At 38.0% G+C, this 12,970-nt stretch overlaps 1 protein-coding gene across 2 annotated transcripts in view; it reads right to left on the bottom strand.

The window, feature by feature from the left end:
• Positions 1-12,970, bottom strand: part of MAGI2 (membrane associated guanylate kinase, WW and PDZ domain containing 2) — a gene marked incomplete at both ends in the record, with an annotated part of 741,772 nt that overhangs the window by 142,810 nt on the left and 585,992 nt on the right. The window contains 4 exons of one of the 2 annotated variants that reach the window (XM_080355648.1): positions 3,924-4,106; positions 4,800-4,919; positions 5,548-5,669; positions 12,627-12,684. In XM_080355648.1, coding sequence (XP_080211774.1) covers positions 3,924-4,106; positions 4,800-4,919; positions 5,548-5,669; positions 12,627-12,684 — 483 coding nt within the window. The remainder of the gene's footprint in view (positions 1-3,923; positions 4,107-4,799; positions 4,920-5,547; positions 5,670-12,626; positions 12,685-12,970) is intronic. The other variant, XM_080355649.1, reaches the window with a different exon arrangement.

The raw sequence follows: 12,970 nt of genomic DNA, 5'->3' as shown, positions 1-12,970 counted from the left end.
CTTCACAGCTTGAGCTTTTATCTGACTCAGCCGCAGGCCTAAATCTTTGTTTGCCTTAGAACAGCAGTCATTCACAATCACTCACTGTATAAAAATCTTTTCATGTAGATGCAGTCTTTTACCAGTGACGTTCACTCAGCATTTTAATGGGATACAGGGGCCTCTTAAATGCAGAGTGTGTGTGAGGCTTCAGACAAGACTAAGCAATGTAACCTCTCAGGAAGGAATGTGGCATCAGTTCCTAGGCTGTCTTGAGGTAGACAGAGATGCTGTGGAGTGTAATGTTCATATCCAGCAGCTAGATTGAGCTCCAAATGCTAAAACATGTCCTAGAAAGGCATTTGCAGTATTATTAACAGCCATTAGCTCACAGATGCTAGATTTACAAGTGGGCATAATAACCCTTAGGAATTCTGAAACATCTGGCAAATGGGATCAGGAATGTAATTTTGGCTGTTTTTGACTCATCCACTGAGATGTGGTTCCTCTGAGTCTACTTGTGAGGTTTTCTGTGGGTCTGGGACAATTATAGCTAGCTCTTAAGGCCCAGCACTTGGCTCTGAGTGGTGGTGTTAGATCAGCAGGACTTCAGATAGCTCTTGTTGCATGTCAGTGTACTCAGTTTGCCTCACTGCTTTAATTGTTTCACAGCACCACAGTGATACCAAGTCACTGTTGGGCAGCTGCTTCCATGTTCCAAGGGATGAAATCCAAAATTGTTTCATTTTGAAACCTACAAGTGAAATCACTGTGTTGCAATCATGTTAAAGGGTGACAATAACATCTTATATAGATTCACCCTTCTCTTTGAATAGCATTTGTACCTGACCTCTAAATTAGATTTTGGGTGGAGAAGTAAACCCAAGTTACAATATTATTTCTCTATGATCTTGCTTCCTTAACAGTTAGGGTAAAATACAGCATTGATCTCTTCAGCCTATGGCCAAGATCAGGTGAGATGAAGGTGATGGTGCCTTTTCTTCCTTTTTCCTCATATCTGTTGCAGGTCTGAAACACCAGGATTTTGTTTACCACTTGGCAAAAAGCAAGTACCAGCCTTGCAAAGGAAAAACTTCAGAGTTGTATGACAGCTGGGAGCAGCAGTACCTGTGGTGATCTGTTACACCCAGGTTGCTTCACAGATCATAGTGCCACTATCCTCAGGTTTTCTACTATGATGTCCTACTGCCACCATATTTTTTTGATCATTTGTCAAAGCCTCCGATGACTGTGATCAGAGCTGGAATGCGCATAAATTGCACAGCAACACACAGTTTGTGTCAAAAGAATACATAAAATCTATTTTAAAAGCCCTATTCATCATCCAGTGATGCCTACCTAACAAAAAAGCTATGTATGTAATTTCAAATAATTTTAAAACATAAGATTTTAACAGCTTTATGAAAAAATGCTATTGTTGAATCTCCAGTTGATTAGACTGTGATATAGATGAATAGGGAGAGAAATCTTACTTCAGGAAGTGTGAAAAGTCTTGGGAATCAGGAAATACAAGCACTAGCACTTTGCTGATCAGTATTTTTATAAATATTCTGACCTTAAATATCTTTTTTTTTTTTCAGTTTAACATTATAATTTTTAGAAATCACTTCAAATATTTATAGAAACCATGTTAGATGCCACAATAATGAGCCTCAGATTCTCCAGTTACTTTACATTAGAACTCTGCCACTCTTCTCAAAAATGAAGACATTTGAGGCCAGAATTTATTCTGAGATGTTATTCTGTACATATCAGGCTCACATAATTATAGAGTGATTACATATTTGAATGTACATTTCTGTCTTGCATTCTTAATATAGTTGAATTAATTACCTCAGAAAAATCCAGTTATTTCTATGCATTTTAAAGCACATTTCTCCTATATATTCTCATTGCAATCCATGCCTACAATACTCACCACCAATCGTATTTTGACACCCATATTTAATTTCAGCATCAAAGTTTAAGTAAGTTGCAAGGATAATACATTTTTGAGATAAAGTAACTGCATATGAACAAGTTCACCAATAATCAGCCCACACTTTAGATGGATTAGCAAGTAACTGTATTTGAGTGCTGGATCTGAGAATGCTAAACCATGACAAACAAGGAAAATTTCTCATACAGTGTATTAGGTAATACGAAATTACAAGGAGAACTGAAGTTCACGTTACTAAAATCTCCTGAACTTCAGGAAGTCTGTTGTATCCTTTGTTCACTTAATCAGCTAATTTAATTTTGCCTTTGGGAACCAAATTGCAGTAAGTTAAAATGGCAACAAGAACTGAGAATTAAAAAGCTGTTAGACTATTTTTTTTTCTTATAAAACCAATGGCAACATTCTATATTCTACTTATTTATTACATTTTACTTTTTTTAATATAAGTTATCTGTTTTATATCAGTAATATCATGCTGCCTGTAATATAAGACTTGAGGCAAACTGCTTGTTTGTTTGTTTGTTCATTTTAAATAATGCTTCTCATAACCTTCACACTTCCTATTTCTGAAGTCCTGGAGAGTTCCTACACAATGAACTAATGTTCATGGTGATTTATTCTGACATAACGATAGTCCAGGTCATTCCTTTGCTGCAATAAACGAAAGATGAAAGGAAATTTCTAGAAGAATCACTTGGCACTATTCTATTCACATCATTTGTACTTGTGTGTTTACATGTCTGCCTCCTGTACTGTGACACACTAAAAGGATCCTGTTCTGCTGCTGTGGTCCATCCACAGTGACTTGTCACAGGCCAGGAAATCTTTTTACTGTCACAGTGAATCTGGCCACCGCGAACTTGGTTTTCTGCAGAGACAACATAAACCTCAAACTAGCATTTCTTCTGTAAAGTCTTGATGTGAAATGGAAGGAAAAATGATGCACACGTCCCAGTACCAATGTGCAGCCTCACTATTATCTGAGGAACAAGGACTGCTGGGATGAGATGGTACACAGTGACAGGGCTGCCAGAATACACAGCTACACTCACTGGTAACCAATTGTACCAATGGAAATCCCAGCTGGATCTAAAGAACAAAAAACTTCACCATGAGAGTGGTTAAATATTGGGACAGGAGCCCACTTTCTGAAGTCACATGAATGAAGCCCTGAGCAATCTGATTCAGTGGCAAAGTTAGCCCTGCTTTGAACAGGAGGTTGGTAACTGGATGACCCTGCCAACTGAGATTATTCTGTTATTCTCTGATTTTCTTATCCTACAGGAGATGATAACTGGCTTGGAAAATGGGTTCTTCTTCATCCAAAAATGTTTCATCTATATGTAGACCTGATGTGACCCTGAAAACCTTTAAGAAGGTAGTTTGCAATCTTGATCAATCTGTGAATTTGAAAATATTTCCAGTGGTAGTCCAGATCTTAAGAGCAGCTTTAAATCTCTTCAGAGGAAGTTTCTTTTATTTAGTTAGTTTTCACAGATTCTTTATTAGTAGGTCACAGACGTTTATGTGTCCATATGCCACACTGAAAACTCTTGTCTTAATGGTTCTAATGAGAACAATGTTGTAGCAGACTCGACTGATTATTTTGCAAAAACATTCTTTCTAAAACAATAAATTTGCATTTAGTAGTCTGTGCTTTCTCTGCCTGTCTCTTCTTTCTGCACAGACTCTTCTTGAGTAAACAGCCTACAAACTAAAGAACATTCAATCCCATTTTCATGTAGGAGAATGCAGAGAACTTTTTCCCTTAAAATATTCTGAAAATAACCTACTTGGCATTACTAAAAAGAAAAATTACAAGAAATTTCAGTCTGACAAGCTTTTCTTACAGAGCAGCTGTTTTACACATTATCACAAAAAGTCATATGGAAAAATGTATGTATTTATGCAGAGAATAAGACTCAGAAATCTATGTCTCATTCTACTTCTCATATAAAAGAACAAAGGGAACCATCTTAATTACCTGTTTCCATTTTCCCATCTTGTGCTGCAGGCCCATCAGGAATTACACTCTTCACCTGGAGAAACTCATCCGGCTCATCCCCACCAATGATGGTAAATCCAAAGCCCATGTTGCTTTTTTTAAGTGTTGTGCTGAGGAAAGTCCCCTTCAGCTGCGATGCATCACGGGTGAAGAGTGGTTTTTCTACATCAGTCAACACAAACAAGAAAGACAAAAGTTCTGATCTAGTTACAACACAGCAGGGACAGCAGATAACAATACTGGCTGACAGCAGGTGACAGTGTATGAAAACCAAGGAAATAAAGAGTGCAGGCATTCCAGAAAAAGATATTTGCGAGCTCTTGTATTAATGCAAAACTTAAAATGTATTTCTTATCTATGGCAGATCATCCATAAGTGGGGAGTTAAAAATATTCTTTCATATTAGAAATGCATATAGAAGTGGATATTGTGTAGCTAAAATAATTACAACAATAAAAATGATCTGTGAGGTAATTTTAAAACCTCTTTCCTAACTTATAAATTCAGCTTTGTCTACAAAGTCATACATTCTCCATAATTTCCCCCCAACTGCAATAAGGAAGATATTCCCTGAACATCTCATTCCATTTGTTAACAAGCAGTGCTAAATATAAGGTGAGCTTTGTGAGCTTTTCTCTCCAAACACGTGGGGTTTTGGCATCCAGCAAGTGACAGACGTAAGGGCTGTGCAACCTCCGCGTCCCCTCTCCGCGTGCCTCGGTGTGGGGTGTGGGTGGCAGGGGCTCCCCGTGCGTCTCTCCCGCGCTGTGCTCGGTGAGGAAGGGTGGGAGGAAGGTGCACAGGTTGTGGTTTCCACCGCAGCGGGGCTGGGCTGGCGGGCAGCGCAGGACGTACCGTGCAGCCTGCGCGTCCCGGCGGGGCACTGGGACAGGTCATTCACGCTGCGGGATCTCTTGGGAACAGGGCGCAGGTGGGCGAATTTGGGTCTAGGTAAGGTTGATGAGGAGCTTTGTACTGTTACAAAGGAGAAAAAGCCTCATTCTCTGGCTAGAACCTTACGGTAAAGTTTATTCGTCTCTACCAATACTGTTTGCTGCTTATACAGCTCATTTTAAGCATATTAATTTTTATGTTACTGAGAGGCTGTATTCTTGTAAACTCCTACAACACAGTGCTTGAGGCTTTTAACTTAATTGATGCTTGCTAGATGAGCTAGCTTAGAAACATACCAAACATCAATTAATGGTAATTTAGAGAAAGTACAATTAATTATTTCAGTGTTGCCAACCTCGGCTGCTCAAGAAAGAGTCGTACATTCCCAAGAATAGAGTTTATGATTTTATTTAGAAAATTACCTTGGAGCTCTTATTATGCTTTCTGTTTCTCAGCCTTTAGGAAATACTAGGGTCAACTTTTCTGTGTTTTCTCTGTGCCTCTGAGGGTTACAGTATTTTAGGTGGCTCATGAGCCCCACAACTCTGGGAGCTCGGACATTTAGGGAAGAAAATTCTAGGAGATTGGTGATAACATTGTGAGAATTGGCAACAACACTCTTTTAACCAGACTATGACAAAATCATTGTCACATAAACAGGAGAGCAGGATCTTTCATCTTAACTAAGACAGCTGACATGGTACTGTACCTCGGAAACCTTGGGCCTGCATAGGCTTTGTTCCAAGTTCTGCGTTGGGCATGTTATGCTGTTGTAGCTTCCTTTTTGCTTCTAGGACAGGGTTTTCAAATTGTGTTCTTCTATTTATGTGGCTGGAAAAAATTTGGTTTTGATTAAAAACTGGGTTCAGTTGGGGAAAATGAGCATTTTCACAGTAGGATGCTGTATGTGACTTAGGTATGTGGTTTGAAAGCAAAACCCTTACGAATCCCCAATGGGCCTGAGCATGTCCCTTGTACTCCACACAGTTTTGTTGGGGATGAGAAATGGACAATCTAGCGCATTGCATAATGAACAGCACTGAGAAGTGTCTTATCATGTCAATATGCTGAACTCTGCTACAGACAAATGGTTTTGATGTATGGGACTATATATTAAATAACAGTACTGCTGAAGCATGCTACAGTGAAAGTTTTTCATGTCTTTAGCACAAGTGTTGTTCTGTGCTTGATTCAGAGGATCTGCACCAGTTTTGTGCATTATTATCCATCAGCTATAAGTGAAATTACTTAATAGCTTGCAGAAAAGTTAAAGCCTAGAACACAGAGCGATTTCATTATCATAGCTTAGAAATACATCTAACGTAGGAAATAAAATGAACATAATTTAATTTTAGTTCTATGTTATATATCTACTCAACTGTAGAGAAAAATTGGATGTTGTGTAAACTAAGTCAGACGGTAGATTAGAACTACATAGATAAATATAGGAAATATAAGAAAAGTTAATGTACACATTTTTTTTTCATGTTTTACATTTTCTACAACAGATCAGTAAGTACATCTGTCACTACATCATCAGTTTTCTGTATTGTGTTTGGAACTATCTTAACTACACAGTATCATAATATCCTTGATTTTAAATCTTTAATTTAAAGCATACATTTTATCATCCATGAGTAATCCTACAATCCTGTCCTGTGATATGTTTCATATATTATCTGGAGAAGGCAAAACGGTTTAAAAAGCTGCATTGAACAACTCCTCAGAATAGGATCATGATAGGGCCACAACTGAGAAAAGAAGCTTATGCTGCAAACGTTACTCTGGGGAAATAAACACATGTACAAAAGGGCAGGTTTTCAAATGTGACTCTATTTGTTCTCACTGAGCTACTATGTATTGAGTTGTTGTGAAATCCAATCCCAACCATGGGCTTTAAATGATTGAAGAGATGACCTGGGAACTTTTGAAACTCTGAGATCCCAAGAAGTGTTGGACACCTTCAGTTGATGTGGAAATGACCTTTTATGCCATGTCAAGCACTTTTCAGGTCACTTGGGATTCAGATCCTACCACTGCTTCAAAGAAAGTAAGTGGAATTGCCATTGAGAAGTCAGGTAGAGGAAAGGCAGCAAGTCCTATGGGAATGCAATACACTTGGAAAATTAGGATTTAGTGGACAGAGCTAATGCAATGAAAAGATTTCCAGTCATATAAAAGAATATTTGTTTTAATGAGAGGAAGTACATGTGATAAATCCTAGAGTTGCTATTTTGTTAACATGGCTATAACTCATTAAACTGTCTGGTAACTTACCCTGGTACCCTAAAAGTTTCAATAATAGTTTTCTTGTAAATTCTAATCTATGGTGCAGACAGAGAAAGCCCTTTTTCTTTCTTTCCTTCTTTGGATGGGCTGTTTAAGATTGTAGGCTTTCCTTTCCTAGACTTTTGTTTTCTAGTTAGATCACAGGTCTTCAGAACCTTAGTCTAATGCAAACCTGGAAATGTATGATGGAAGGGAGACAAACTTCACTCATTAAACATGGAGAAAGACAGGACTTACATGCATTAAACAGGCTAATTATGAATCACTAACATAAGCATGAAAAGGCTAATTTTCATGCTACCAGCTATCATGTGATGTATTTCAGTACTGCTATTAGAGAAGACAGTGATGGAACATCATGTGAAATACTACGGAAGGTTCTGATCCCCTGTGACCAAATAAAATGAATCCATAGAAAAGGTTTTACAGAAAGACCAGTGACAGAGAGAGTCTTCTATGACAGAAGACCAAAGGAGTTTTAGCTTTTTATTCAAGCAGAATTAATTCTGATATATAATTACATTTCATTAATACATTTGGAAATGAATACTGTAATGTATTAAAGATGTCAAGATTTCAGACTTGGAATCTGTAGTCTTCTGACAAGCAGAAAAGTGAAATTATGAAACAGGTTCAATAGCAGATATAGGGTAAAGTATCTAGCTTGTTTTATGTTAGCATTTGATAAGGTTAAAAACAGGGTTGCCACACAGTGGGTTGAATCAATTGCATCAGGATAGATATCATGTTTTATTTTAGAGGCTCTAAAGTATCCTGCCCTGGTCTTCAGCTGCCCTTCGAGAAGAGCGCAGGTTTCCCATAGCCTTTGTGTCATCTCACGCAGATGTAATGAATACCCAAGATCACACCACAGATTCGCATTCAGGACCTTGAACTGTGCTCAGTGTCATGCTATAATTGCAGAGCACATCTCAGTGCCACAGGAGACCTCTTGAAAACCTAAGCTACAACTTATAATGGATGTGGTTCTGTGATACTAAAAAAATATGGGATTTTAGCTAATATAGGACGTGTCCATGGCTCAAGGAGCATCTATTCCTGTGGTACTGAAATCACAGCTAGAATCTGTTATGTACTGCCTCTCTACAGTTTCTATGTGGAGTTTAAGTTGTGGTTTAGTCCATGTACACAGAAATGTCTTCAGTAGCAGCTGTCTTGAAAATGACTTTTGTCCTAGCAGATCAGACAGGAAGACTAGCAGAGGTATTCAAGTTGTTGGTGTAACTTTAATAATTCTATCTCCAACTTATTATCATATTTTGACTGTTTTATGGTAGTGTGCAGTTCTGAAAGCACAATGTGAGAATTCCAACCATTTCAAGCAACTGCATTAAATATTGTGTCCAAGAGGAGTCAAAGAAAAGAAAATTACACTGATAATCAGTTGTTTTTATCAGTCAGTAACACTGGATTTATGCTCCCAGACTGATGAGACACGAAACACCTCCCTTTCAGGCAATTTTAAGTGCTATACAGCTTCATGGCTAAATCAGAAAAATTGCTACCTGAAAAAGAAGTTATTAAGCTAAGTAGTTCCCTTGAAAGGACATTCTAGCCTTTCATCTAGCTACTTCAACTGCATATAAACTAGATATTACTAACCAAGGCCTTAATAAGACAAGCCAAATGTGAGTTTTAGAGATGGTTGCAAATAAGTACTTTTGTGGTTAAAATAGATTTTGGATGTGATTCAAAAATGTATTGCTAATTGCTTGTAGTATCTAATTCAGTGGGCATTTTTATCTTCACTTTTCTTCCTTTATTTTATGCAATGCATATGAAATATAAAAGCCTAATAAAAAAATGAGAATCCAGCTAATTTGTTCTCATGCCATTGTGGCTGTACAGAAGAATCACGCTGCCTTTTGTTTGCATTCTCATGTTAGGAACCCTGAATCTCCCTCTGCAGAGAAGAAGGGGTAGTTGCTGCTGTTGTCCTCTGTTAGCTCACCATATGCTAACTGGGGACAACCCTTCAAGGCAGGATTTGGTTCTGGGCTGCATTTAGCCGTGAAGCTGAAATACTGTCTCTTGTGTTATGAGTAGGTACCATCATCACTAGCCAGCCTGTAAGACATCGGCACCGTTCTGCCATCTCACCAGTGAATGCGGCCAGGCTAAGTTTTTTCTGTGATGCAGTTTCACATTAGACATGCTGAAGACAACTGAAACACATTCTGAGAAGATTTATGGGCAGTAATGCCTAGTATGCAAATTTTAGTTGATGACCAAGATAACAAGCTCTGATACAATGGTCTAAGCACATGCATCAGCAGAAGGAGCTTAATCTATCTCTTTAGCTACATTAATGCACCTTTTTTTTTGTAGTTTGTGGCTTTAACTTTTAAAATTGTTACTTATAACCCACCCAAGTAAATCTGAGCATCAGGATGCCTAAAAGATGCACATTCTGATGCATAACTTGTTAGTGCCTAACTCCTCTTTACATTCACATTTTCTAGTTCCTAATATATTATAATGACAAAAAGACCTGAAATAACGTTTCCTAGTTGAGTAATAAGAGAGTGTTGTCAGAAATTGTATGTGAAGGGGGTATATTTTTCAGAACAATACCTGTACTGCTAACATACCTGTTCTATTAAGGGTACTATGTCTGGAAATTGAGCTCCGTGTTGTAGTTAATCATCCTTAAAGGGGAAAATAATCTTTTGGCAATTAGAATGTTGAAAGACCCAGTGCACTCTAATAACCACATTCTTTCCATAGCCCTGCACAGCTAAATGCTGCTAGTTCTTGGTTTATAAATTAAGAGAAAATTGCATGTAAGTCAACCCATGTATAGCAAACACTTCTCATTTATATCGGATGTCTACACCTTACAAATGAAGCCTGGGCCTGCATAAAAAGGCAAATGAAAATTTTAATAACGTTTCACACCTACATTCATGCATGATTAAGAGAGGAAGTTATACTGAAGACCTTATTTTTTAATAGAATTTGCAAGGATGTTGTGATTAGTCTTTATTAACTTCACTAGCAAGGCCTTTGAGGTTTTCTTTGCCTCTTTTTTAGCTTTTCCTCTCATCTCAGAATACTGGAGCTGAGCATGGCTGGTGAACCTGACTCTGCCTCATTGCTCATCCTTAGAAACTTCCCATGGGATACAAATATTGCAGTGAACTGAGTATAAACCCTTCTTTCACTGACAGTTTTAAAGGCCTGCATGTAAAGTTGGACTGGACTTGAGTGTGAGAAACTTCATAACCTAACTTTTCATGATTTACTCACTTTTACGACATAATTAAGAGAGTTTATTGTAATCTGATGTTATCTAGTTAAAAATGAACTCGGCTGTTGAATACTGGTAATAAAAAAGGCGCAACTGACACTTTTTAGCATGAAAAATGGAAAGCAATCTTTATTTCAAACTTATTGAGCTCAGACAGCAAATTAAAGTACAGCTACATTTTACTGACTATAAAACTCCTTATGAATTTAGCATGGCTGCAGTTTTAATGCCACCCTGTGAACATCCATTCTACTTCTATAAACCTCTGAGCCTGCAGTAGGTTTGATATATCTTTCCACAAATCTTAGCTGTGGTAGGATTAATAAATTTGACACTAACAGCCTTAAAGTATGTAATTACATAATAACATCTGGGCTTGGTGCCTTGTGTCTGTTTACCTGTGGATGGACATAAAATGGAGACAAATACTTGTTCCTTTTCTGACTGCAGTGAAGCGCGAACCTCACCGGTGCCAGAATGCCTTTGGCTATGCTAACAACAAAGTGGGGTCTCAGTAAGAGATTAACACACGGAAATTGCACAACACCTGTTACTCACCAAAATACACTAAAAACCACCGGGGCAGAAGACTTATTCACACCCAGCAGCTGCATAATTGCATGTGCAGAAATATTCAGGGAGGGTTAAGTACAAAGAGATACAAGAACTCCAGCCTCTAGCTACTTGGGGACATTGTAGAACTCAGGCACAAAGACGGAGAGGAAATTAATAGTACTACATAGGGACTTCAAAAACTTATATTTTTGCTTGGATCTGGACTGACTAAGCTGATTTGGGCTGAGTAGCAAAGCAGATGGGGCTGCTGGCTCTTTCACCTGAGGGCAGGGAACAAGCTGGGGACAAAGTAGCAGAGCAGGTGCTACTGCATTTGGAGAATGGGACAGAAGGAATCAGCAGGGCAGTGGCCAAACACTATTTTCATTTGTTTATTTGTTTTGCAGGAGGGCTAGGGAAGGTGCATGAACATCCACAACTGCTGCTGTTACAGAAGTAAAGGAAAAGGAATCTTAATCTTCCAGCCCTCCAGATATCAGATCTTTTTTTTGAGCTGTATGTCCAGCTCTACCCTCTGTGTATTAATAGTAGCATATCCTGAGGTCTGGAAAAACTGCAGCCCCAGTATCTATCCACGGTGATCCTGCAGTCAAGATGTTGGCACAGATTTGAGCAACAAAGGGAATTATGTGATGCATAAATTAAAATTTTCTATTCTATATGAAACAACTAGAATAAATTTGAGTGCCATGATTTGAAATGAAGATTTTAGGTCAGGGGCCACCTTCTCTGAAGATCTCTCTTCTCTAATGAAAGGAACTAATGGGTAGGTCTTTCTCAGTTTTTCAAAGCGCTGTCTGCACAGTGATGGGGAGAGGCTTTCTTGCTCCTCTGCCATATACTTTGTTCAGAGAGTGAGAATGGACCACTCTAAACAGGTATCAGAATCTTGCATCTAGATTCACTTTGCATAAGTCTCATTCACTGTGTTAAGCTAAAAAGCAGAGAAAATATTATCTCTGATTTACTTATTTTATGTAGAACTGGCCAGAACAGGTTCTACCCAGTACTTCAAACAAAAGCTTTCTGTTGCCCTTTACACAGAGGAGTAAGAATCTTTTTTTCCTGTTTCACGACAAAAAAAAATCTAAAAAAAATGAAAGCAAAAATTGTGCTGTGAAAATAGAAATTTATACTATTTTCAGCTGCACTTTTAAGCACAAGTAAAACACAGCATCCCTAAGATTTTATATAAAAGTATAAATAACCTGCCTTCTGGTACAAAAAGTGTGAACATTGGATTTGCAGCAAGGAATGACTACCCAGAAAAGGATCTTAGCTGAGCTAAAATTATTATGATTTGCTCTGTTTATTGATTAATAATATCTTTACCTCACTGGATATCCATACCTTACATAGAAAACAAAATATTTCTTTAATGAATATGATCTTTGTACAAGTATCATCTGGAATGATACCATGAAATCAGACCCTGGAGAAAGAGAATGACTGAATGCCTGAGCCACTGATTTGAGACATACTGAATATACTTGGACACGTTAGCTGTATTGATGACTGAGAATTAGTGTATACCCTCAGTTTAACATGCCAAGTGATTCTACCCATGCCTTGCCAGGCTAAGCACTACAGAGAATGCTAGTATTAGGTTATGACATATTAACAGCAACTTAATATTGAACTTGGGAACTTACTCAACATAATAAGTGCCATAAATGGGATCATCAATTTTCTCCCAGCCATATGGAAGCTCTGAAAAACAAAGAGTTATCTCTCTCAGTAAATGCAGTACAGAATGCTATGATTTTAGTAACAAAATTGTGTATCTTTGCAGGGCATTGAGGGAAACAACTTCATAGTGAAATTAGATATGGTGACCAAAACAAATGTCAAATCTTGAACATGTACTATGGCAGCCACAAGTAGCAGTAACTTGAAAACTGGCATGCAAACACAGATCTCAGTCTCTACACATTTCTACACATTTTCATTGTTCCAACAGCTGTGCCAGCCACCAACTATAGCCCATCTTGTGTGA

Source organism: Nesoenas mayeri (assembly GCF_963082525.1).
Source record: "Nesoenas mayeri genome assembly, chromosome: 1".
Lineage (NCBI taxonomy): Eukaryota > Metazoa > Chordata > Aves > Columbiformes > Columbidae > Nesoenas > Nesoenas mayeri.
This window is presented reverse-complemented; position numbering and strand designations above follow the sequence as displayed.